This window comes from Schistocerca americana, chromosome 2 (assembly GCF_021461395.2).
Source record: "Schistocerca americana isolate TAMUIC-IGC-003095 chromosome 2, iqSchAmer2.1, whole genome shotgun sequence".
Lineage (NCBI taxonomy): Eukaryota > Metazoa > Arthropoda > Insecta > Orthoptera > Acrididae > Schistocerca > Schistocerca americana.
Genome location: NC_060120.1, coordinates 1,022,038,704 through 1,022,063,363, shown reverse-complemented (window position 1 = coordinate 1,022,063,363; position 24,660 = coordinate 1,022,038,704). Strand labels below are relative to the sequence as shown.

General features: G+C 41.6%; 1 protein-coding gene across 1 annotated transcript in view; it reads left to right on the top strand.

Annotated features, from left to right (window-relative positions):
• The first annotated feature begins 22,041 nt into the window (after nucleotides 1-22,041).
• LOC124595704 (dehydrogenase/reductase SDR family member 11-like) overlaps nucleotides 22,042-24,660 on the top strand; it is a 54,303-nt gene continuing 51,684 nt past the window's right edge. The window contains exon 1 of the mRNA XM_047134570.1: nucleotides 22,042-22,293. Within this exon, the coding sequence (XP_046990526.1) occupies nucleotides 22,162-22,293 (132 nt within the window). The 5' untranslated portion in view covers nucleotides 22,042-22,161. The remainder of the gene's footprint in view (nucleotides 22,294-24,660) is intronic.

Here is a 24,660-nt window from a genome sequence, read left to right as displayed (position 1 = left end):
GTGTATTTTTTTCAGTAAGTAGTTTTGAACATTTTTCTTCATTTCCAAACCATTATCTTTATTAGAAGGTACAATGTTATCAACAAAATATGAAGTAGAACCTTTCAAACATTTTGTGTGTACACACTACAGCAGTGCAATAAGTCTTCTATGGCGTACCTGCATTTGTAATGTCTGACTATATGTAATGCTTTTGGTTTTACATTAGGTCAGTATTACAAATGTTACTTGACTGTATTACGGCTTGTAACCACCCCACAAAATTGAATAATAAAATAATAATGAATAAGAATACGATTCTAATTTTAGTGTAACCTCTGAACAAAATTGGTTCCCATTTATAACGTCCCTACAGAATTTCATTCACATTTAACCTCCACACAAAATTTTGTTTCCCATTTAATGTACCCACAAAATTCTTTTCTCATTTAATGTAAGCTCGAAACAGAAAAATTCCTAAACCTCGTAATTAAAAAATAAATTCAGTAACCTGGTAAATTTTGGACGACAGCAGTGCTGTAAGATCATTCTGAATAAAAAATCAAAAATTCTTACTTCAATAAAGTTGCCAACTATCTGCTCTAACAATAACCTTTTTCCGGCACAGCTCTGTGCAATGCTGGCCGATAGATTTGTCATTTATGAAAGGAAGCAACTGATTTTTCTTTTGCAACAATCGGAATGATCATGGATTGGAGAAATTAGTAAATTCTTTAAATTGAAATGAATGCTTGTAAAAAAAAATTACTTTATACCACAAAGATTAATAATAGGAAATTTTTAAAACATTTACATCGGAGTTCACATAACATTACTAGATGTGCGCGAGGCTGCTTTTTACCTTATACAATAATACTCAGGCTCCGGCATCGCTGCACCGCGACCGGCCAGCCAACACGATACACCAGACCAGAGCAGAGCAGACTCCAGACCAGACTAGCGCAGACTAGCCACAACTTACTGCTACAGCTACACATTTCGTACTGAGTCAACACTGCTCTCTGGTCAGCAATTCTCTTATACCTTGAATATCACAGGCAGCGCATGAGCAATACATCGAAATTACATCTGTTCGGACCTCTTACATAAAATTACATCGGCTCGGACCTCTTACAGGCTGTCTCGATATATTCAAAAGTCGATATGTCACACCACATATATACGCTTCATTACGCAACATAACATTTGTACAGCAGTCTATATGACATCCTCCTCCTGTGGCGCCAATGATAACAGCGTTATAAAACGTCAATCAGTGTGACTTTCTTCTCCTTCTTTGCCTTTTTCCGTCTTTTCCATGGGTTTTGGCAACGTTAGTAATAGCTGCTGGCCGTGGCCAGATGCCCACCAGGACGGAACTTAAGTACCCATGTGTCTGTGCCTAGAGTAAATCCTATATTCAAGTGTCAGAACATTTTCTGAACGTTTGCTTAGCGTCAATTGGAGGCATAACGTGGGTACTAGAGCGATATTTACCTAGATGGATGTGGGAAGCCACGTAAAAACGACATCCAGGCAGATTTGCTCACCAACCCTCGTTGTTAATGCGTGAGGCGGGTTTGATCCAGGCCAGGCTTATCTCCCGGTATCCCAGAAGCGTGCTCGGCTATCCGGGTGGTTCATTCTGCGTCACTGTCATCAAGGGTTAGATGCATTTATACAGTTGAATAATCTTAGAATACTGTCGACGTTTATGTTTGCTGCTCTTATATAGAATGCACTTTACGTACTTGTTGTGGTTAGGGGGAGACTCCATCCTAACAGTTCAAGTTTTTCACAAATAAATTTAATACCCATTTCACATTTTCGGAGTGTTTACTCTTAGACCCCAACACGAGTTGGCTGTATTCGAAATACAATTGCGTCTAAGAATAATTTGAGAGATGGGCTGCACGAGGGGCCGTGGCACACTGAAAGCTGCCAGTGTGATAATTTTGGTATGTGAATTTCTGGTATCTGAATCGATTGTAAGCGAGAAGCGATGTGGTAAGCTGTATCGCAGAAGTTAAGCTAACATCTTTGAGCTGCACGAGGGCGCAGAGGAACAGTCAAAGTTTCGCCAAGGTTACTAAATAATAAGGTTGGGCAGTAAGCGCTCTGCTCTGCCATTGGCTGGCCTAGTGACGTCAGCGTAGAAGCAAGCGCTCACAAGCAGACGACACGGCATGCGCGTTTACGTCAAGTTTTTGGCGGAAGATTTTGTTTATACCAGAACTGAGATGTCTAAACTGCCTTTCTGCTGCTAAAATATTGCAGTTAAAACTGATTAGTTATATTCTTTCGCAGCTTATGCCTCACACATCGGTAAATTATCAGATCACAACCACGCTGACACACACTTGAAATTAGAAACCTTGGCTCAAATAAATCAGAAACTATTCATTTAATCGCATTGAAATGAATTTACTCAAGAGCTAGAAGTTGCACACACTTGTTTGTAAGAACAGCATTCCTTCTTTCTAAAGCCGCTATAGTATTCATCAAAGTAACTTTATCTGTGTCTGAAAAAAAACTGTCATCTGAATATGTGCTCTTATTATGATGTTTCTTATTTGGTGACAGCTTTTCCAGAGTTTCCAAGAATCTCTTATGTAGTTCTCGTTTCTTATGCCGTTTGGTTCTGTCTTCTGTTGCGGGTGACACATTGACAGTCGCCCTACTGCACGGCAAATTGCACGAAGGAACTGCATCTGGCTTGAGCATTCTTTTTCGGGGCAAATTAAGCAATTCAGACTGTAAATCCCTTAAGTAATCTGTTTCTGCGAAATGGCGAGAACATATTCGTGCATGCGCAACATTTACACTGTCTTTCCTACAACATTTCGACAACCATAGTTTTTGTAATGTTTCATTACGCGGGAAACTGTGATACATTACGTCAGTTCCCTTTGTGCTCCGGTTGTAGGAAAAACAGCCCGTAACATCACAGCCTGGCATTGTAAAAATTAATTTTCTCACTCACTTGTAGATTCTCCAATAAGAATTTCACAGGACGGACCATAAATTATAGAGCTGGCGAACACAATGTTGATCCCGCTGTCCACTATCGCTAACTATTTCAGTTCCGAATCAAATAACAATTACAGCAAAAACCGTTAACACTCCCAAATTCCGAATGTTTCCGCTGTTGACTGAGTACCTCAGAAGAAAGAACTCAAACAAAATACTCCTTCAAACACAAAACAATACAAGAAAAACAATCAGTCACAATTCGAACTGTGTACTGTTTGGCACAGCTGCTTCCATCGTGACGTCATGCGCACAACTGAAAAAACACGTTGCTTTCTGCGCATCACTTTCTGCGCCCCACTGGAGTTTAGCTGTGTTTGAGTAAAGCAGACGATGTTTAGACTATATTGGTGTTCTGTGATGTTTAGCTCTGGTTGCGAGTGGAGTCGAAGTACAACTGTGTTGTAGTTAAGCTGATAATTTTAAACAGTGTTAATGAGGAAGGTATGGCGATATTATGATTCAAATTAAAGTTTATCTTTTGTTCAATCAACATGACCATGAAACTGGTCTCTGAATGAAGAAATCTAATGGAATGTGAGGTAAATACAATAATGATGTTATTATTTTTTTCTATTGCTGCGTCATCGAACGAACTTGGTTGTTGTTGTTGTTGTGGTCTTCAGTCCTGAGACTGGTTTGATGCAGCTCTACATGCTACTCTATCATGTGCAAGCTTTTTCTTCTCCCAGTACCTATTGCAACCTACATCCTTCTGAATCTGCTTAGTGTATTCATCTCTTGGTCTCCCTCTACGATTTTGACCCTCCACGCTGCCCTCCAATACTAAATTGGTGATCCCTTGATGCCTCAGAACATGTCCTACCAACCGATCCCTTCTTCTGGTCGAGTTGTGCCACAAACTTCTCTTCTCCCCAATCCTATACCGAGCGAGGTGGCGCAGTGGTAGCACACTGGACTCGCATTCGGGAGGACGACGGTTCAATCCCGCGTCCGGCCATCCTGATTTAGGTTTTCCGTGATTTCCCTAAATCGCTCCAGGCAAATGCTGGGATGGTTCCTTTGAAAGGGCACGGCCGACTTCCTTCCCCATCCTTCCCTAGTCCGATGAGACCGATGACCTCGCAGTTTGGTCTCTTCCCCCAAACAATCCAATCCAATCCTATGCAATACTTCCTCATTAGTTATGTGATCTACCCATCTAATCTTCTGCATTCTTCTGTAGCACCACATTTCGAAAGCTTCTATTCTCTTTTTGTCCAAACTATTTATCGTCCATGTTTCACTCCCATACATGGCTACACTCCATACGAATACTTTCAGAAATGACTTCCTGACGCTTAAATCAATACTGGATGTTAACAAATTTCTCTTCTTCAGAAACGCTTTCCTTGCCATTGCCAGCCTACATTTTATATCCTCCCTACTTCGACCATCATCAGTTATTTTGCTCCCCAAATAGCAAAACTCCTTTACTGCTTTAAGTGCCTCATTTCCTAATCTAATTCCCTCAGCATCACCCGACTTAATTAGACTACATTCCATTATCCTTGTTTTGCTTCTGTTGATGTTCATCTTATATCCTCCTTTCAATACACTGTCCATTCCGTTCAACTGCTCTTCCAAGTCCTTTGCTGCCTCTGACAGAATTACAATGTCATCGGCGAACCTCAAAGTTTTTATTTCTTCTCCATGAATTTTAATACCTACTCCGAATTTTTCTTTTGTTTCCTTTACTGCTTGCTCAATATACAGATTGAACAACATCGGGGAGAGGCTACAACCCTGTCTTACTCCCTTCCCAACCACTGCTTCCCTTTCATGTCCCTCGACTCTTCTACTAGTTTTTCCATTCGTCTGTAAAGAATTCGTGTTAGTATTTTGCAGCTGTGACTTATTAAGCTGATAGTTCGGTAATTTTCACATCTGTCAACACCTGCTTTCTTTGGGATTGGAATTATTATATTCTTCTTGAAGTCTGAGGGTATTTCGCCTGTTTCATACATCTTGCTCACCAGATGGTAGAGTTTTGTCAGGACTGGCTCTCCCACGGCCGTCAGTAGTTCCAATGGAATATTGTCTACTCCGGGGGCCTTGTTTCGACTCAGGTCTTTCAGTGCTCTGTCGAACTCTTCACGCAGTATCGTATCTCCCATTTCATCTTCATCTACATCCTCTTCCATTTCCATAATATTGTCCTCAAGTACATCGCCCTGGTATAGACCCTCTATATACTCCTTCCACCTTTCTGCTTTCCCTTCTTTGCTTAGAACTGGGTTTCCATCTGAGCTCTTGGTTATTGTACTGAAAGTTGTTAGGTTTGAGAGGCAGGAAAGGGTATTGTTTGGATGTTGAGAAGTTCATTGAATTTAAAATCTGCTTTGAGCAATTTTTCTCATTAACAAAAGAAAACAGTGTTGACATTTATGTGCATATTTCATTTTCTTACCAATCTTTCTCTTACAATTATTTTTAGTGGATGATACAACCTAGTATGTTCGATTTGCAATTAACAGAGAACTCATTGCCCCTATCGAGTGTCTCCGCTGATACAGTAATTTGCAGCTTTAGCATAGCGGCGCGCAAGACAGAGCAGGATTGCAACGTGTTATCCAGATTTGCGCAGGTTAGAGATAAGGAGAAAATATTTTGATTGTTTTATTTATTTAATCAGGGCCAAATTACGTTATTCAGAGATAGTTTTTGTGATCAGATTTTGTGAAACTAATTAAACTAGGTTTCATGTCGAAGTTATTCAGGCAGTTTATACTGCTGCAAATTCTTGCAGTCAGATTGCTAAGTTCTGTAATATGAAACACTTCTCGTTTCATTATGACAATTAATTATTATTACAGTGCATCTTTGCTTTCACTTTGCGACAGTTCATTTACTATCACAACTCAGGTTTACAATTAGAAACAGTGTACTTGAGGCTATATTTTGATTTACTTAGATAACTTACATCTGGCGACATCCTTGTACAGTACCAGCGACGCAGGAATATTCTGAGAAACAGTCAGGAATTGTGTTCTGCTCAGTCTTAATTATACCGAGCGAGGTGGGGCAGTGGTTAGCGCACTGGACTCGCATTCGGGAGGACGACGGTTCAATCCCGTCTCCAGCCATCCTGATTTAGGTTTTCCGTGATCTCCCTAAATCGTTTCAGGCAAATGCCGGGATGGTTCCTTTGAAAGGGCACGGCCGATTTCCTTCCCAATCCTTCCCTAACCCGAGCTTGCGCTCCGTCTCTAATGACCTCGTTGTCGACGGGACGTTAAACACTAACCGCCACCACGTCTTAATTATTACTGTACTTCAGCGCAACGCATATTTCGCTAATATGTTCTGGCTTTCAGCTTTGATATTATTGTCCTCAACCTTGTCTTTATATCTGTGATTTTGTTTTTATATTTATCTATTATCATGCCGCGTAGTACGTTTACCAACAGATCACGCACTACGATGAATTCGCAAGAATCTGATTTGCAAAATGCGACCGACAGCAACAACACCTTTGCTGATCATGCTGCTGCTACTAATACTAACCATATTTCTGACGTAGTAATGCAAGATTCTGTGCCTTTGCAACCGGATAGACAGGTCACGAACATTGTACACTCTCTTGATACTGACAGGACTCCGCATTCAGATAATAATATTTGTGGTAATTCTGATATTTTATTTTCAGAGAATACTGATGTCACACACACAGCTATGGAAGATTCTCTACCTTTACCAAAACCCCAAGCCCAGCCTTTACGGAATTTTTCCGACAGAACTGTTACGCAACAGCTTCATTTGGCTACACACAGTATGAATTTCTCGCAGCAAGCTAACTTCGATCGTTTGTTTCAGTTCTTAAGTGAAATGCAAAAACAAAATAATGAACGTTTTGATCAACAATCCAATCATTTTGAGGAACAATCCACTCGTTTTGACGAACTTAAAAACAGCAACGAGATTCTTACAAAAGAACTTGAAGAAGTTAATGATAAATGTTGTAAAATCATGAATCTCTTACAGAACGTTTTGATGTACAGGCTAGTCATTTGGAAGAGCTTAATCACAAATTCGAAGAGAATAAGAAATCTTTAGATGCGCTCCGTGACAAACAGATCACGTAAATGGTATTTCGACATAGGTTACCAATGTCACACCTCGTTTAAGCGAACGAACTGCAGCTCATGACAACCTTAATCAAAGTGTGTCAGACAGAGGAACAGCTATTGATGAACAGCTTAATACCATTGCTAAAATTAAAAAGTAGGTACCCAGTGAAATTGTTTCTACTCTGCAAAAGAAAACGCGTAGTCATGCTGTACAGTTACAGTCACTTAAAGATGATACTAAGAAAATTCCCGACCAATACGACAATCTGAAAGGCGAATACGATGAACTCGCCGACACAGGAGCACAATTAAAATTGAATCGTGACAATCACTCTGAAGGTACACAACCGGTACACTTCACTGACACCGAAGAATTTCAAGCACTTGAAAACTTTCGACAGGGACAGATACAAATTAATCTTCAAATTACACGGGAACTTAATAAACTTCATGATCGCTTGTCTGACAATAAGAACGATACCATATCTCACGACTGCTCAAACAACTTTGTCACGCGTTGTAGCGATCAGAATACAGAACATTCTTCGCAACCGGTCAGAGAAAGAGACGTTCTGCAATCACATGACAACTCTCGCACTTTTTTCAGTCGACAACATTATTTTGAAAATTTTAGAACCGATGGATCTGACTACAAGCATTTTTTATGTCAGAAAATTCAAAGTATTTCGTAATTGTCCTAACTGTTTGCATCCCTTGGACTGCATTCAACAATTTACGTTTTTTCGTCACCAAATTAACCTGTTTCTCATAAATTAGAATTTATTTGTAGTTGCTTGGAAGGGGAACCGTCGACGAGAATGCTACCGATTGCACGCCAATGTTTTTCAGTTGAAGAATTTCAAAGCGCTTCCCCCGCAGCTCACTGGTCTGAGACGACACAGCGTACTGTAAAAGACAAATTGATAAATTTACCGAACTACAACAACTCGAATTTTGAAACGTTAACACACTACTTTGAATACATGGTACAACAAAACCAGTGTTTACTTGAGCCATTCAGCCCGTCAGGTTTGATCCACCTCTGTATTTCAAGGAAATTTGAAATGTGCGTTAAGAGCAGGTCAGCAAACATCTAACATACAACATACATGCTTTTCGTGACGTTTTACAATTACTTGAGATTCATCAGCCGTTTTCTCAGCAGAAGAATAATAATAAAGTTTCTAACAATAACCGCAGTTTTCACTACAGTCACAACGGTGGTCATTCTGGCACGTTTTTCAGTCACAATAAGAGTGACTATTTTGAAATGAAAGACGTAACAGGAATTTTGACAACAGCAACCAGAATTTTAATGGTAATCAGCAACGACATTTTCAGTAGAACCGAAGTCTTCGTGACAACTACCACCAGCAAAATCACAATTTTCAACAGTCTAGTCAGCAACCTGTTAATTCCGGACAGCACATAAATCAGCCGTTGCCGCAACAGCTGTCACAGCAGCAATCAATCTCGCAAAATGATTCTAGTAATAATTTTACTCACAGGAACACTTTCCGTAATTACAGACAACAGCCGCACAAGCAGAAATCTTATGCCCAGCATTTTCGTGGTCACAATGGGAATAAAGAGGGAAGTAGAAATTTTAATCATAATTTTAGGAATAAAAGGCACTTAAGAAGCCTATCATTGAAGTTGCATCTGCCAACGCACGGAACAGGCGTCGGATGATGCCGACGCTGCGCCAACACAGGGTACATCGCATCCTGCACACATTATAGAGCATATGATCCGCTTACAAGACATCAGGGATTTATTGTTACGTGAAACTGAACAGCCTCTGAAGCATTTTTATCATCCTGTCATTACTATTCAAGTAGAAAAGCAGTTCTGGATTCTGGTTCTCCCGTTACTGTCATAAGTGATGCAGCAATCAACCGCTGCAATTCTCATGGTTCTTGTCCGATGTTACCTCTCAATAAAATCAAAATAAATGGTGCTGTACCTGGTAAAAGCGTTGAAGTCAAATCTCAAACTCATTTACAATTTTCTAATCAAGGTCACATATTTCTCGCCAACTTTCTTATCGTTCCATTATTAACAACTGAAGTCATTCTGGGCGTCGATTTCTTTAACAGACATAAAGCAGTGCTGGATTTTAACAATTACATTACAAAACGACGACAATACGATGTCTTTTAATTTTGATCAGAGCCTGTCTAGCGAGGAACAACATATCAAGCGCCTACATTTTCTTTCTTCAAACAGAAATATCGTCTAGTACTCTACACAACGATGACGGCACTGTGATTGACATCTTCGATACGATTCAGAACAAACTTAACAACTGTAAAGCCACCTCTGATTTTCATAAACAACAATTACGGGAAATCTTACAGACTCATGCTCACGTTTTTGATAAGGTACATTGCACTATTCGTGATTTTCTCTACGAATTTCAAGTTAAGCCACACAAAACTTTTGTTGGACGAGACTACACATTTCCTTTTGTTTATCGTCAGAAAGTTAAAGAAAAAAATAACTTCCATGCTTCAACAAGGTATTATTGAGTCGGAAGCCAACCCTTATAACAGTCTGCTTCATACTGTGCGAGAGGAAGATGGTTCACTGAGGCTTGTTCTCGATTCGAGACAAATTAACAACATTATTATTCCGGAAACCAATAGACTGCAAGAGTTGGAAGAAATTCGCCAGAAATTTCATGGAATCACAGTTTTCTCTTCCCTTGATTTAAGATATAGTTTCTGGCAGATTGAATTGCACCGTAATTGCCCTGAATTTACGGCCTTCCTCCGTTTTGGCATATGATATCAGTTCCGTGAACTTCCTTTTGCATTAAACAATTCGTCTGCAGCATTCATCAGAGGTTTAAATTCTATTTTGCCAGAGCATTTGAAAAATAAAATTAGCACTTATGTCGATGATATTCTCATATCCGAAAAGAGCTGGGATGAGCACAATGATACCTTGAATTATTTATTAAAAGTCTTTTCTGACTACGGTGTTATATTCAACCTGAGCAAATCTGAGTTCGGCAACTCTAACATCAAATTTTTAGGTCACGTCATATCTGTTTCTGGCGTTGAAACTGACCCGGATAAGTTGGGAGCTATCCGTGACATCACCACACCCAATTCCAAACGTCAAGTTAGAAGTTTTCTCGGTTTAGTCAATTTTTCCGTCGTTTTGTGTACTACAAGGCTCTTGATACTCCACGCTTGTGCCAACTTGGGCATAAACTCCAACTGGCTCTGGGCCAAACAAGCTCAACAAAAATTTGTCAATTTAAAACAAGCTTTATTACACGCTCCTCTACTTTCTCATCTTGATCTTTCACATGACCTTTGTTTGGCCACCGACGGCCATTGGTGACTTTCTGTTTCAAGAGATCGAAGAGGACGGCGTTGTTGTTAAGAAAAGTATTGCTTTCGCTAGTCGCGTTTTGTCTCTATCTGGACGTAACTGTTCTATAACAGAACTTGAATGTTTAGCAGTTGTGCGGCCTTTTCCAGATTCCGTCACTTCTTATTTGGCAGACACACCAAGATTTATACTGACCACAGAGCGTTGCAATTTCTTACGTCAGCAAAACTTTCTCATCAGCGTTTACTTCATTCGGCTACGTATTTACATGAATTTCGCTTTACTGTCATCTACATTCCCGGTTTTGGAAATATTGTGGCTGATGCATCATCTCTGGTTGTTCAACAGAATTTTAAGAATTTTTTAACAGAAATTGGCCACATTGACAAGGTCATTTCAGACAACGGGCCACAATTTACGTCGTTACTGGACGCGCACACTCTTCAGCAGGAAAATCAAACCCGTTTACATTTTCCGCTATCATGCTTCTTCAAATCCAGCTGAACACATTATGAAAGAGATAGGTAAATTATGCAGATTGTACCGCCACAAGAAACACAGAGATTGGGACAAATACATTTACACATTGCACAATGTCATCAAATCTATTCCCTACGCTTCTACCTTGTACTGAAAAACATACTGCCAACTGACACAATCAGAGAACTTGTACCGATACCTAAGTCACGTTTCTTATGACACCACCAAATTGTGGATATAGCTTTACGAAACATCAAACGAGCTGCAGAAAAGAGGATTCAACGCCAGCAGCCGTCTGGAATCAAATGAACACTTCAGGCAGGTCAAAAACTACTCGTCAGATCTCGCAGATTGTCTCATAAAGGAAAACGCTTGTTCAGCAAATTCTCTTTGCTATAACGGACCATACAGAATTCGTCGTATTTGTCATCCAAATGCTTTGGAACTGGGAAGTATGAGAACCAAACGTAGTATGAGTGTACACCTTATCACGAATGTCAAAGAATTTCACGAATGGGACACACTCACACAGTTTTACAGACAGCACACTTACACAGTGAAGGAAGCAAGAGGCCATTAGAACCGATGCACGAACTTCAGTTGGGGAAGGATGGGCAAGAAAATTGTGGTGTCCCTCTCAAAGCAACCATCCCGGTATTTGCCTTAAGCAATTTAGGTGGGAAATGTAAATCTGAATGGCCAGAAAGGTATCTGAACTGGAATCCTCCCGAATAGATCGACTTAGGTGTGGAAAAAAATAGCCCTGACTAATAGCTCTGGGTTCACAGTCTCTAATAATCTTGACGTCTACGGGACATTAACCACTAATCTTCCTTACTTCCTTCCAAGACTATAACCACAACTGCAGTAGCCGATAGAGCACTCTGCACCACTAAAGTTAGTATGAAATGACATAATGCACAACGGATATGCAGTCGAAAGGAACTTTTTTAGTTATCGTTACTTTTTTTAATTCTCTTTCTCCCGAGGAAACCAATACAATTTGATTTGTAATAACTATAACACGGACAATGGAAATTTAATATTCTGGTTGTAGTTTTTGTATAGGACGACACGAGTACTACAGCCTCTGGCGATCAGACTATTCCTGAGCCAGCGGCTACACTGAGTGCTGGTTAGCATGGTTCGCAGAGTACGTGCAGAATGTCGGTGGTAGACGTGCAGCGCCGCCACAAATTATCAGTCAGTCATAAATACTCCCTGTATATCTAAAAGTCCGCTTCAATCAATTTATAGACATCCTTACAGCCCAAGACACATGGACGGACTAATGTTGAAAGTCGCGCCTCCTTTTTGAACTACCTGCAAGTGTGCATACAGGAATAGAAGCACTACTCATGGTTTGCTATATACCCCCAAAGTAAATATAATTTACGTATAACGCAATCTTATTTTTTTCTCGTAATATGGTGGTAGAAAAGCTTACGCCAACACGCAACGACGGGGGAAGTTTCTCTGTCGTTACATCGCTTGATCATTCAATACGGATATGACGCATTTCACCCTTCTGGTGCATCAATAGATTGTGTAAAAGTAGCTGGATATATTACCCATCCGTCATAAAGCCATATAAAATGGTAAAAGGATGCATCAGTAACTGGATATCTAGTTACTTCAGCTGGTTCAAATGGCTCTGAGCCCTATGCGACTCAACTTCTGAGGACATCAGTCGCCTAGAACTTAGAACTAATTAAACCTAACTAACCTAAGGACATCACACACATCCATGCCCGAGGCAGGATTCGAACCTGCGACCGTAGCGGTCGCTCGGCTCCCGACTGTAGCGCCTAGAGCCGCACGGCCACTCCGGCCGGCTATCTAGTTACTGTTGCGTCCATTTTCCTTCTTATATGGCTTTATGACAGATGGGTTTCATAACCAACTACTTTTACACAATCCGGTGATGTCCTAAAAGGGTGAAACGCGTCATTGATATTAAATAATTTCGCACCAAAGATTGTTTTTCCATATTGAAATATTATTGATGACTAAAAAATGGTTCAAATGGCCCTGAGCACTATGGGACTTAACTTCAGAGGTCATCAGTCCCCTAGAACTTAGAACTACTTAAACCTAACTAACCTAAGGACATCACACACATCCATGCCCGAGGCAGTATTCGAACCTGCGACCGTAGGTGGTTCCAGAATGTAGCGCCTAGAACCGCTCGGCCACTCGAGCCGGCTATTGATGACTAAAGTCTCTGTTAGGTGTATCTGTTGTTTTTATTAAACTTGTGGAAAAACGCTACGAACTTATGCAGCAACCTAATATATATGCACATTATAAGACAACAAATAACACACATAAGAGGAGAACAGAATATTTTGAAATATGATACCACAGAAGAAAACTGAAGGTTAGATGGATAGACAGGGTGACTGATGAGAAGGTACTGAATCAAACTGCGAAGGAAATGGCGTTATGCACAGTTCACTGCAAGAAGGGACACGAGGAATCAAGCAGTAGTCACTTCGGCAATATAGTGACTGGGGGAGGGGGAAGGGAGGAGGGACCATTCTAGATGGTGCTCAAGGCTTGGCTAAAATAAACAAGTTCAAGTGGGTAAAGGTTGCAGTAGTTATGCTGAGATGAAAGTGCTTGCACAGGACAGACTAGCTTGGAGAGCTGTTCTGACCAGTCTTCAGACTGAAGAGCACACCAACAACAATCTCCAAAATAATGTTCCTCAGGAGGCCAATGATATTCACCAAGAGTCGTGTAATCTAAATTTAAATGTTTTCTGTGTGTTGTGTAAGTCCTTATCGATCCACCAGCAAAGGCCAAGTACACGGAGATATGACGGAGACACAGAAACTTGAGTAACTTCCTGGGATTACCGGATATCGAGTATGTTATTCTCGGAAGTCAGCAGATGTGTCGTCATCGAATGATTTCATTGAACCATTTGATTTCACAACCGTAACAAACGGTCTCGCTTCACCCCTTATCAAACTCTTTTTTAAATTAATTATCTCGATCCAAACGTCAGTAAATAATAAAACAACGTTACAACGCGTTTCCTCATATTGCGTACCACAACCTCAAATTTACTAAATGACAATTCCCTTTTCCAGCGCGACCAGTCTTTTACTTCACACGATCAGCTGATTTCGACCATGCGCCATTTTCAAGTGCATATCATAAACTGTTTGCGTGTATGGAAGGTACATTACGTATTTAAATGAGAGACGCACCTTCTATACATTCACACAGGATAACTGTAAAATGAGGCTTATTGGATAGCTAGATATCCAGTATCCGCTATCCAACCAAATAGCTATCCATTTCACATCTAGTCCGAACTACCTCACTAGAGCTTACAACTTTCCTAAAGCCAAACTGTTGCTAATCTAAGAGCTACTCAGTTTTCTATTCTATATTATTCTTGTGAACAACCTGGATGCATGAGCTGTTAAGCTGATTGTACAATAATTCTCGTATTTGTCTGCGCTTTCTGTCTTCCGAATTGTGTGGATGACATTTTTCCGGAAGTTTGATGGTACGTCTCCAGTCTTACAAATTATACACACCATCTGCAATAGTTGTTTGGTTGCCACTTCCGCCGATGACTTTAGAAATTCCAGTAGAATGTTACCTATTCATTCTCACTTATTTGGTGGCAAGTTCTCCACTGCTGTTTTATACTCCGATTGTAATACTGGGTCCTACATATCTTTCAAATCTGCTCTCATTTCTTCTTCTACAATGTCAGCAGACAGTTCTTCCACCTACAATGTCTTCTTTTCACCTACTCGCTCTTTCCTTTGTGTTTACCATTGGCAGTCGTCTGGCTTTCTTAATATTGACTCCTTTGTTTTTACTTTTACCGAAGTTTGTTTCGATTTTCCCATACTTTGCGTCCGGCTTTCCAATACAATTTCTTTTTCTATTTCATAAAATTTTTTCTACAGTCTTTTTACTGCAGCTCTCCAGAATTTCCTATTTATTTCATTCGTAAGTGACTTATATACTGTTGGATCCCCGTCTTTTTCTGACCATTTTTGTATTCTGTCACCCAACTTTTCTTTGTAGTTGCTTTCCTTGTATCTTCATTTGTCTGCTCCACTTGTTTGATTGCCCTTTTAAGAGATATCCATTCCTATTCGGTTGAACAGCCTGTTGTTGAAATCATTACCGCAGTATCTACAGCCTCAGAGAGCATCAAAAGCACCTCATCGTGCTTCGGTATTATGTTTCTCTTCAGGATGATTTTTCCAGCCTACTTTTCTTTATTAATAAATAGCGGACTGAGTCTTTATCTTCTCCCAGGTTCCCATTCAATCCAGTCCCTGATTTCGGAATCTCTGTATCACCATAATTAATCCGGCTGGCTTCATTCCATATCTCCAGGCCTTTTCCAAACACCCCTCCTACTCTTACGATTTTTGAACTGTGTATTCGCAATCACTGTCAGAAATTTATTGTAGAACTTAATAATCTTTCCCCTCCTTTAATGCTTCTACTCCTGTATCATTTTCTCAATTCCCCCTCCTATCAGTGTTCCAATGCCCCATCATCATTAGGATAAATGTCCGCCCCCGGTAGCTGAGTGGTCAGCGTGACGGAATGTCAGTCCTAAGGGCCCGGGTTCGATTCCCGGCTGGGTGAGAGATTTTCTCCGCTCAGGGACTGGATGTTGTGTTGTCCTAATCATCATCATTTCATCCCCATCGACGCGCAGGTCGCCGAAGTGGCGTCAAATCGAAAGATCTGCACCAGGCGAACGGTCTACCCGACGGGAGGCCCTAGCCACACGACATTTCATTTCATTAGGATAAATACTGTGATATTCATTCAGTGCCCTCGTGTACTCTCTCTCTATCTCTCTTTATTTGCTGCTAATGATATTGGCATGTATACCTCAGTTGTCATTGGCATTGGTTTGCTGTCGACTCACCGCCAGCATCGAACTAAATTCGTAACTTCCGCATGCCGCACTCAAAACGATGTTTAAAGTGTTCAAGAACTAGTTTATGGGATCGAAGAAATATTTCAAAAGTAACTAATTACAGTTATCAGTATTTATATTGCACCATCGACCTGCCCCGGCTTCGTATGGATGGCACTAAGTAACTGCGGCTGGGCCGCTTCTTTATAATACGTGTGTTTAGTAACTCATGCCATTTTGTTTAGTCGAGGTCATGGAGCCGTGGACTGTGGAACATCGTGTGTTTGCTTACAATAGGTTTGTGCATAACAATGAGTCTATCGTTGCAGTTCAGCGTGAGTTTCGTTGCCATTTCAATCTCGCGAGACACGATAGCGCCCTCAATCGTAAAGCCACTTTACTATGGGCTAAATCATTTTGTTTACGAGGAACAGTGATGAGCAGAAAACCGCCAGGGGCTCCTCGTTCAGTACGCACCGCAGAAAAGGTTGAAACAGTTCGTTAAGCCATATTCCTTAGTCCTCGTCGATCTGCTAGGACACATTCTGCTGTGCTGCGCCTCAGTACTCTTTCAGCAAGACGTATTTTGCATACTGGTCTAGGATTTAATCTCTACGAGATAGTCGTGGTGCAACAATTGAACCCTAGAGATTGTGTACAGCGGATCAGTTTTACTTGAGAAATGGAGGCCATACTTGAGCAAAATAACAACATTATTTCGTTTACGAGTGAAGAAGCTCATTTTCATTTGAACTGTCGTTATCGGGCGAGTGAAAATCAAAATCTAACACATAAGAAGCCATTACATAGTCCCAAGGTGACAGTTTGGTGCATTGTAACCGGTACAGATATTATTGGTCCATATTTTTTCCAGGACGATAGCGGGAACACTGTTAACTGTAACCTCCGAACGTTACAGACAGGTGATCACTGAATTCTTCCTACCTGAACTAAGAAGAAAACGTGTTCCTATCCGGCGAATTTGGCTTCAGCAGGACGAAGCCACAGCTCATAAAGCAGGAATGTTAGTGGAAGCTGGAGAAGGTGATGGGTACGATTCTCACTGAAACATTGTAACAAGACGACGCCACCGCTCGGCTGATAACCCGAGAAGAATTCATCAGTGGAATACGCCGAGAAAGACTGAAATCGCATGTATGTTTTTTGTGAGTCTAGCAGAATGTAGATGCAGTTAGCGTGGTGTAGCATCACTTAACGCAGTCTGCCTGGTCGTTGTTCTTCGATTGGGAACGTCTCAGTTGTTGAAAATAAATGTCAACAGTGGTGGTTATACCACAGAGAAATAATTTGTAGTACATCACGCAGCCGCTGTTTCACCAGCGGCATAACATTGTCGTTTGTGGGTGCGTGCATATCTTTGTACGTGGAGCTGCTGTTTTGTTTCGGCTCAACGATTCCCTTCTTCTCCTTACGTTAGCATGAAGACGCCATTTCTCGTCAGCACTACAGGGCTATTACTAATGATCGAAGCGATTTCATAAATTCACCGTAGCTCCATTCATTGACTTATGGTCACGACACACTACAGATACGTAGAAAAACTCATAAAGTTTTGTTCGGCTGAAGCCGCACTTCAGGTTTCTGCCGCCAGAGCGCTCGAGAGCGCAGTGAGACAAAATGGCGACAGGAGCCGAGAAAGCGTATGTCGTGCTTGAAATGCACTCACATCAGCCAGTCATAACAGTGCAACGACACTTCAGGACGAAGTTCAACAAAGATCCACCAACTGCTAACTCCATTCGGCGATGGTATGCGCAGTTTAAAGCTTCTGGATGCCTCTGTAAGGGGAAATCAACGGGTCGGCCTGCAGTGAGCGAAGAAACGGTTGAACGCGTGCGGGCAAGTTTCACGCGTAGCCGCGGAAGTCGACGAATAAAGCAAGCAGGGAGCTAAACGTGCCACAGCCGACGGTTTGGAAAATCTTACGGAAAAGGCTAAAGCAGAAGCATTTCTTAAACAGGAGATTGGAAAACCGATGGATCGGTCGTGGTGGAGATCATGATCAACAATTCATGTCATGGTCTCCACGCTCTCCCGACTTAACCCCATGCGATTTCTTTCTGAGGGGTTATGTGAAACATTCAGTGTTTAAACCTCCTCTACCAAGAAACGTGCCAGAACTGCGAGCTTGCATCAACGATGCTTTCGAACTCATTGATGGGGACATGCTGCGCTGAGTGTGGGAGGAACTTGATTATCGGCTTGATGTCTGCCGAATCACTAAAGGGGCACATATCGAATATTTGTGAATGCCTAAAAAAACTTTTTGAGTTTTTGTATGTGTGTGCAAAGCATTGTGAAAATATCTCAAATAATAAAATTATTGTAGAGCTGTGAAATCGCTTCAATCATTTGTAATAACCTTGTACATTGAGGATACGAACAGTCATTGTAGCTCTCGAGCCAATTGATGATGAGCAAGCATAGATGCACATATACCCACCTGCTGATTTTTCTAATTTTGGATTAAATACCCAACACCCATACACCTGATTTTTGAACCTTCCCCATCGCATGCAAATGTAACATGATGGTGGAATGATCACAGTCCACCACATTTGTCAGTTCTAGAGTACACTGACATGGATGACTGTGGATTAATGCGTTTAAAGGATCTTCATCAAGCCCCAAAGGTCTTTATGAACGTGGAGAGCCACTAATGCCACAACGACCATTTTCTTGCCGTGCTCTGTCCAGTGGCGTTATCCTCATACAAAGCGGCAATGTTTCTGGTTGCATCTGCTGCTGTCACCTCCCTATTGAACTCACACAGAAGAATTTGTCGGAAATGTTCCGATTTGACCACTTGGCACTCCATTTTCTAGCGTGAACAGTCCCACTCGCTATCTCCAAATGAGAAAATGACAATATGTAAACTCAAATAACAATAGCGAACTACAGATAAAAGTAACAATCGATAAGTGAAACCATTGCAAACGGACTCCCGAAATGCAAAAGAAATACGCTACGAACTTACGCAGCAACCGAGTAGTTCCTGAGATTAGCCTTCACATACGGACAGAAAGTCGTGGCAAACAACTTTGATTTATACTACACAGTGTCCCAGGAGAAATGGTCAGTATTGAGGGATATGATGGGATCGATCATTCGAAGCAAAAACAGTGCAGTAAACGTGAACTCTAAAATGCATACCTTAAGAGCTCTGAACAATTCTTCATCTTTCATATTGCGAAGCAAATCTCTACTTCTGCAAGCTATTGGCTTTCCACTTTTTGGGATAAGGTAGTATGGACCAAAACAAGAAAAAGGTGTCTAGTAAACATGGGTTCTAAGCTGCACACCTTAACAGTCATGAGAACCTGTTCATGTTCGCTACTGTTACAGATATGTCATCTACTAAACAAGTGCTCATAGCTGTTAAGGTACGCATTTTGTAGCCTACGTTTACCAACAATTTTTTCCTGTTCTGGTCCACATTACCTCCTCCAAAAATTTGGAAGGCAAAGAGTTTGGAGTACAAGAGATTTATTTCACAAAATCTAAGACGAAGAAGTGCTCACAGCTTTTCAGGTATGCATTTTAGAATCCATGTTTAATAGACATTTTTGTTTCGGATGATCGTTCCTGCCCTCAGTACTGATCAGTACTGCTGGGACATCCTATATGTACAGTTAGGTATAGATACCGGCGAAGCTTCGCTGTTCTGTGGAGTAGCAGAGGCTGTTAACCGCTTTTCCTGCCAGATACTGCCTTCTCTCCAGCTGACTAGATCGTAGTTCCCATCATTCCCAGGAGGTGTCATTCCAAAGGCCAATTAAATACGTAATAGATAACAATAACAATAACTGGCCATGCATTCCCAGCAGAGTTTTGCGATAATTAAGCCACTCCAACCTTGAACTGACTTCGTGGGCCGTCGCATAGAAATTCTTCCTGCCTATTACGTAGAGATGCTATCGTAGTTTTTATGTCCCCTTGCAGAGCCGTAGCAGCGCCGTCGAATTCTGAAAGTGCAGTACTGCTGTCTATGTTTTACGTAATGAAGCAGGAAGAAATTTTTGTTGTGCAAATGATTTTTACAATGGATGCCACTATGGCGCGTTTATTTAAGAAACACCGCAAAATTAACTTGTTCACACTGTTTGTAAACTAACTATTAACGGTACGAGAACGCTGTCTACCCCATGATTAGAACGACAGGCATCCTATCGACGACTGCCAACTATGATGTACAGTCTGTAACTTGAGTGTACGATCGGTATAGTACTTATAAAATTGTACATTTTCGTTTATGCCAAAGTTATTCATTTAGTTGTCAATATCAACGTTTCCTGGTATTGTAAAATTAATCCGCGCGACCGCTACGGTCGCAGGTTCGAATCCTGCCTCGGGCATGGATGTGTGTGATGTCCTTAGGTTAGTTAGGTTTAAGTAGTTCTAAGTTCTAGGGGACTGATGACCTCAGAAGTTAAGTCCCATAGTACTCAGAACCATTTGAACCATTTTTTTGTAAAATTACTGGAAGACTGTATTTGTGACCTGAAGACTCTTGCTAATGTCTGACTGGCAAATAGCAACCTTTGCTATCAAATATTTATTAATAACAGTTACTTGATTCGCGCCAGAGGGAACGTACTTCCCCTACACATCTCTTTCCTGACTTTGTGAGCGACTTCTGCGTCGGCACCTCATCCCACTGGCTCTGAAAGCGCCAGACAGCCAGATGGCTAGCCAGCGTGGGAACCTACCACTCACTCCTTGCTTCGTACATTTATTTATTTATTTATTTATTGTTCCGTGGGACCAAATGAAGGAGAAGTCTCCATGGTCATGGAACAAGTCAATACATGAAATTATAACACGATATTAGAAACAGATAAAATGAAATTTAAAAAACATATTCAGGTGACAAGTAAGTTCAAATAAAGAAAATCAACAATGTAACACTGGAATTTGCTTAATTTTTTAGATCTTCCAGGAGCTCCTCGACAGAATAGAAGGAGTGAGCCATGAGGAAACTCTTCAGTTTAGACTTAAAAGAGTTTGGGCTACTGCTAAGATTTTTGAGTTCTTTTGGTAGCTTATTGAAAATGGATGCAGCAGAATATTGCACTCCTTTTTGCGCAAGAGTCAAGGAAGTGCATTCCACACGCAGATTGGATTTCTGCCTAGTATTAACTGAGTGAAAGCTGCTAACTCTTGGGTATAGGCTAATATTGCAAACAAAAAACGACATTAAAGAAAATATATACTGTGAGGGGCAATGTCAGAATTCCCAGACTATTGAATAGGGGTCGACAAGACGTTCTCGAACTTACACCACATATAGCTCGAACAGCCCGTTCTTGAGCCAAAAATACCCATTTTGAATCAGAAGAATTACCCCAAAAAATAATACCATACGACATAAGCGTATGAAAATATGCGAAGTAGACTACTTTTCGTGTTGAACTGTCACTTATTTCAGATACTGTTCTAATGGTAAATAAAGCAGCATTTAGTTTCTGAACAAGATCCTGGACATGGGCTTTCCACAACACGTTACTATCTATCCGAACGCCTAGGAACTTGAACTGTTCCGTCTCGCTTATAATATGCCCATTCTGTCTGATCAAAATATCGGTTCTTGTTGAATTGTGAGTTAGAAACTGTAAAAACTGAGTCTTACTGTGATTTAACATCAAATTATTTTCCACTAGCCACGAACTTATTTCATGAACTACATTATTTGATACTGTTTCAATATTACACACAAGATCCTTCACTACCGAGCTGGTGTCATCAGCAAACAGAAATATTTTTGAATCACCTGTAATACTAGAAGGCATATCATTTATATAAATAAGAAACAGCAGTGGCCCCAGCAGCGACCCTTGGGGTGCAGTGCTCATACATTCACTTCACGTTTGTGAAACAGCAAAACTGGAAATAAAGTAAAATGCTCTCTTATCTGCAAATAAGGTGTAGCTTACGACTAGTTTTGGAATCACCCGCATATCTTCCTCCTTTCTCTCCCATCTTAATTGTCACGCGATTTGATTCTTGTCGGATACTGTTACACGTGATTTTCTATTCAGCGTTGGGTACGGATGTCCAAGTACGAGCAACGGCGTCGACAGTAAACGAACACCTTATCTGTAGACACGCGGTATAGCCTCTCGAGTACCGACTGCGTTATCAGAAATGGGTTGCACTGACGCCTGATAACTCATTGGCCGCAGTTGCGCCGTGTTGCACAGATAGGAGGCAACCTTCCCGCGGCGTATATCCTGGCGGACGCCGCTGCACCTTGCCCAGTACGCGGCGTGCCGCCGAGCCGTCTAGACACGACGAGACTAGCGTGTACACGTCACGGACACGGCCATGGACGGGTACAGGGGACGCGTTGCCGTGGTGACGGGGGCCAGCCAGGGAGTGGGGGCCGCCGTGGCGCGACAGCTGCTGCGGCAGGGCCTCACCGTCGTGGGACTCGCCAGGAGGCCGGACAAGGTCAAGGTGAGTCCGCGCTCCGCCAGCACTCTGTCCTTGCCCCAGCGTCCGCTAATGAGTGCTAATCAAATGGACCAAGTGAGTTTACAGGAGGCCGCTGTGCCCCGCGGAAGGAACCGACGATATTAGGAAAACACTACTCTACTCTAACCAGATATAACCAGCCCCTGATCTACGATAATTCCGAACCGAGTCAAAAACTTGTAGTGGCGCCCCTCCCCCCGCCCCCCCCCCCCCCCGTCCCCCGCACTCCAACTCGAACGTTTGAGATAGTGAAAAATTTAAAAAAATCGATTTTTCAAAAATATTTTCATCATGTAACTCAACTCTATCTAAAGAGTACGATATACAGGGTATATCATAATTAATGGCACAAACGCATACAGATGAAGGTACACGATACTAGAAGCATAAGTCTCAGTAAACATAGGGTCGAAAATGTATACATTAAGAGCTACGAGCAATTTTTCATCTTCGATACTGTGAAGTGTTGTGTACATAGTTCCGCGTAGTCAGGTCGTACTCAACTTTCCCACTAGAGCGCACCACGCTAAGCACAACAGCGCAGGCGCAGCGCTCGTCCGTCTCCGCACTACGAGATGGCGCTGCCATAGAGACGAACCAAATTCTGCTTCCGCCGATCCGCGTATTAATATGTAACGCAGCCAATGAGATTGCTGCTAACGTAGAACCTTTTCTCCTCGCGGATCACACTCGCGCGAGGTATTATAACGAGTGTACAGACCTCCGATTAGTCAGTCTGCATTTGTCTGCACCAGTCTGTACCATTCTGTAGTCAAGTTTCAGTCTGCGCCCAATAAGATTACCATATGCCTGTACATAGCCATGAAGATAAATGTATAGACACTTCTGTCAAGTATCAGAGATATATGTGAGAATAAGATTAATGTACCAATACCAAAGGAACTTCATTTTGTCAATTATAAATAGCATCCAGAACCAAGTTAGTAATTTTTATGCTTGTTATTATTTTAATAAATGTGTGTGAAAATTAATCAAGTTCTGTTTAAAGTTGGTCACCATCAATCTGCTACTCTAAGCGTGCAAGTGGCATTTCTGTCATCTGACCTAACGACAGAAGATAAACACGCCACGATAGGACCACGAGACATATTGCTGACACTCGCCTACTTCGTTAGAGCGACAAGTCAAATAATCTGATGGTGTGTGTACTGAAGGTCTTACAGTACGCACACCACATGAAGCAAATCTCTTCTAATGCAAGCTCTTTACTTTCCACATTTTGGGTAGTAGTAGTATAGACTAAAACAAGAAAAAAATGTCCGGTAAACATTTGCTCTAAAGTGCATACCTTAAAAGTTATGAGCAATTGTTCATTAGAAGAGTTGTGTTTCCAAGTAACGAAGATTAGCACGTGCTAATAGCTCTTAAGGTATGCATTTTAGGGCACATGTTTACTAGACTTTTTTCTTGTTTTGATCCACATTATCATTTCCCAAAATATGGAAAGCAAACAGCTTTCAGTAGAAGAGATCTGCTTTACAGCATCGAAGATGAAAAATTGTTCGTATCTCTTAAGGTATGCATTTTCGACCCTATGTTTCAAAAAAATGGTTCAAATGGCTCTGAGCACTATGGGACTCAACTGCTGTGGTCATAAGTCCCCTAGAACTTAGAACTACTTAAACCTAACTAACCTAAGGACAGCACACAACACCCAGCCATCACGAGGCAGAGAAAATCCCTGACCCCGCCGGGAATCGAACCCGGGAACCCGGGCGTGGGAAGCGAGAACGCTACCGCACGACCACGAGATGCGGGCATACCCTATGTTTACTGAGACTTTTTTGCTTCTAGTATCGTGTACTTTCCACTGTATGCGTTTACGCCATTAATTATGATACACACTGTACACACTGAAGCCCCAAAGAAACTGGTATATGCATGCGCATTCAAATACAGAGATATGTTAACAGGCAGAATACGTCGCTTCGGTCGGCAACGCCTTTGTAAGACAAGTGTCTGCTGCAGTTGTTAGATCGTTTACTGCTGTTGCACTGGCAGGATATCAAGGTCTAAAGGAGTTTGAACGTGGTGATACAGTCGGCGCACGAGCGATGGGACACAGCATCTCCGAGGTAGCGATGAAGTGGGGATTTTCCCGTACGACCATTTCACGAGTGTACCGTGAATATCAAGGAATCCGGTAAAATGTCGAACCTCCAACATCGGTGCGGCCGGGAAAGGATCCTGCAAGAAAGGGACCAACGTCGACTCAAGAGATGGTTCAAATGGCTCTGAGCACTATGGGACTTAACAGCTGAGGTCATCAGTCCCCTAGAACTTAGAACTACTTAAACCTAACTAACCTAAGGACATCACAGACATCCA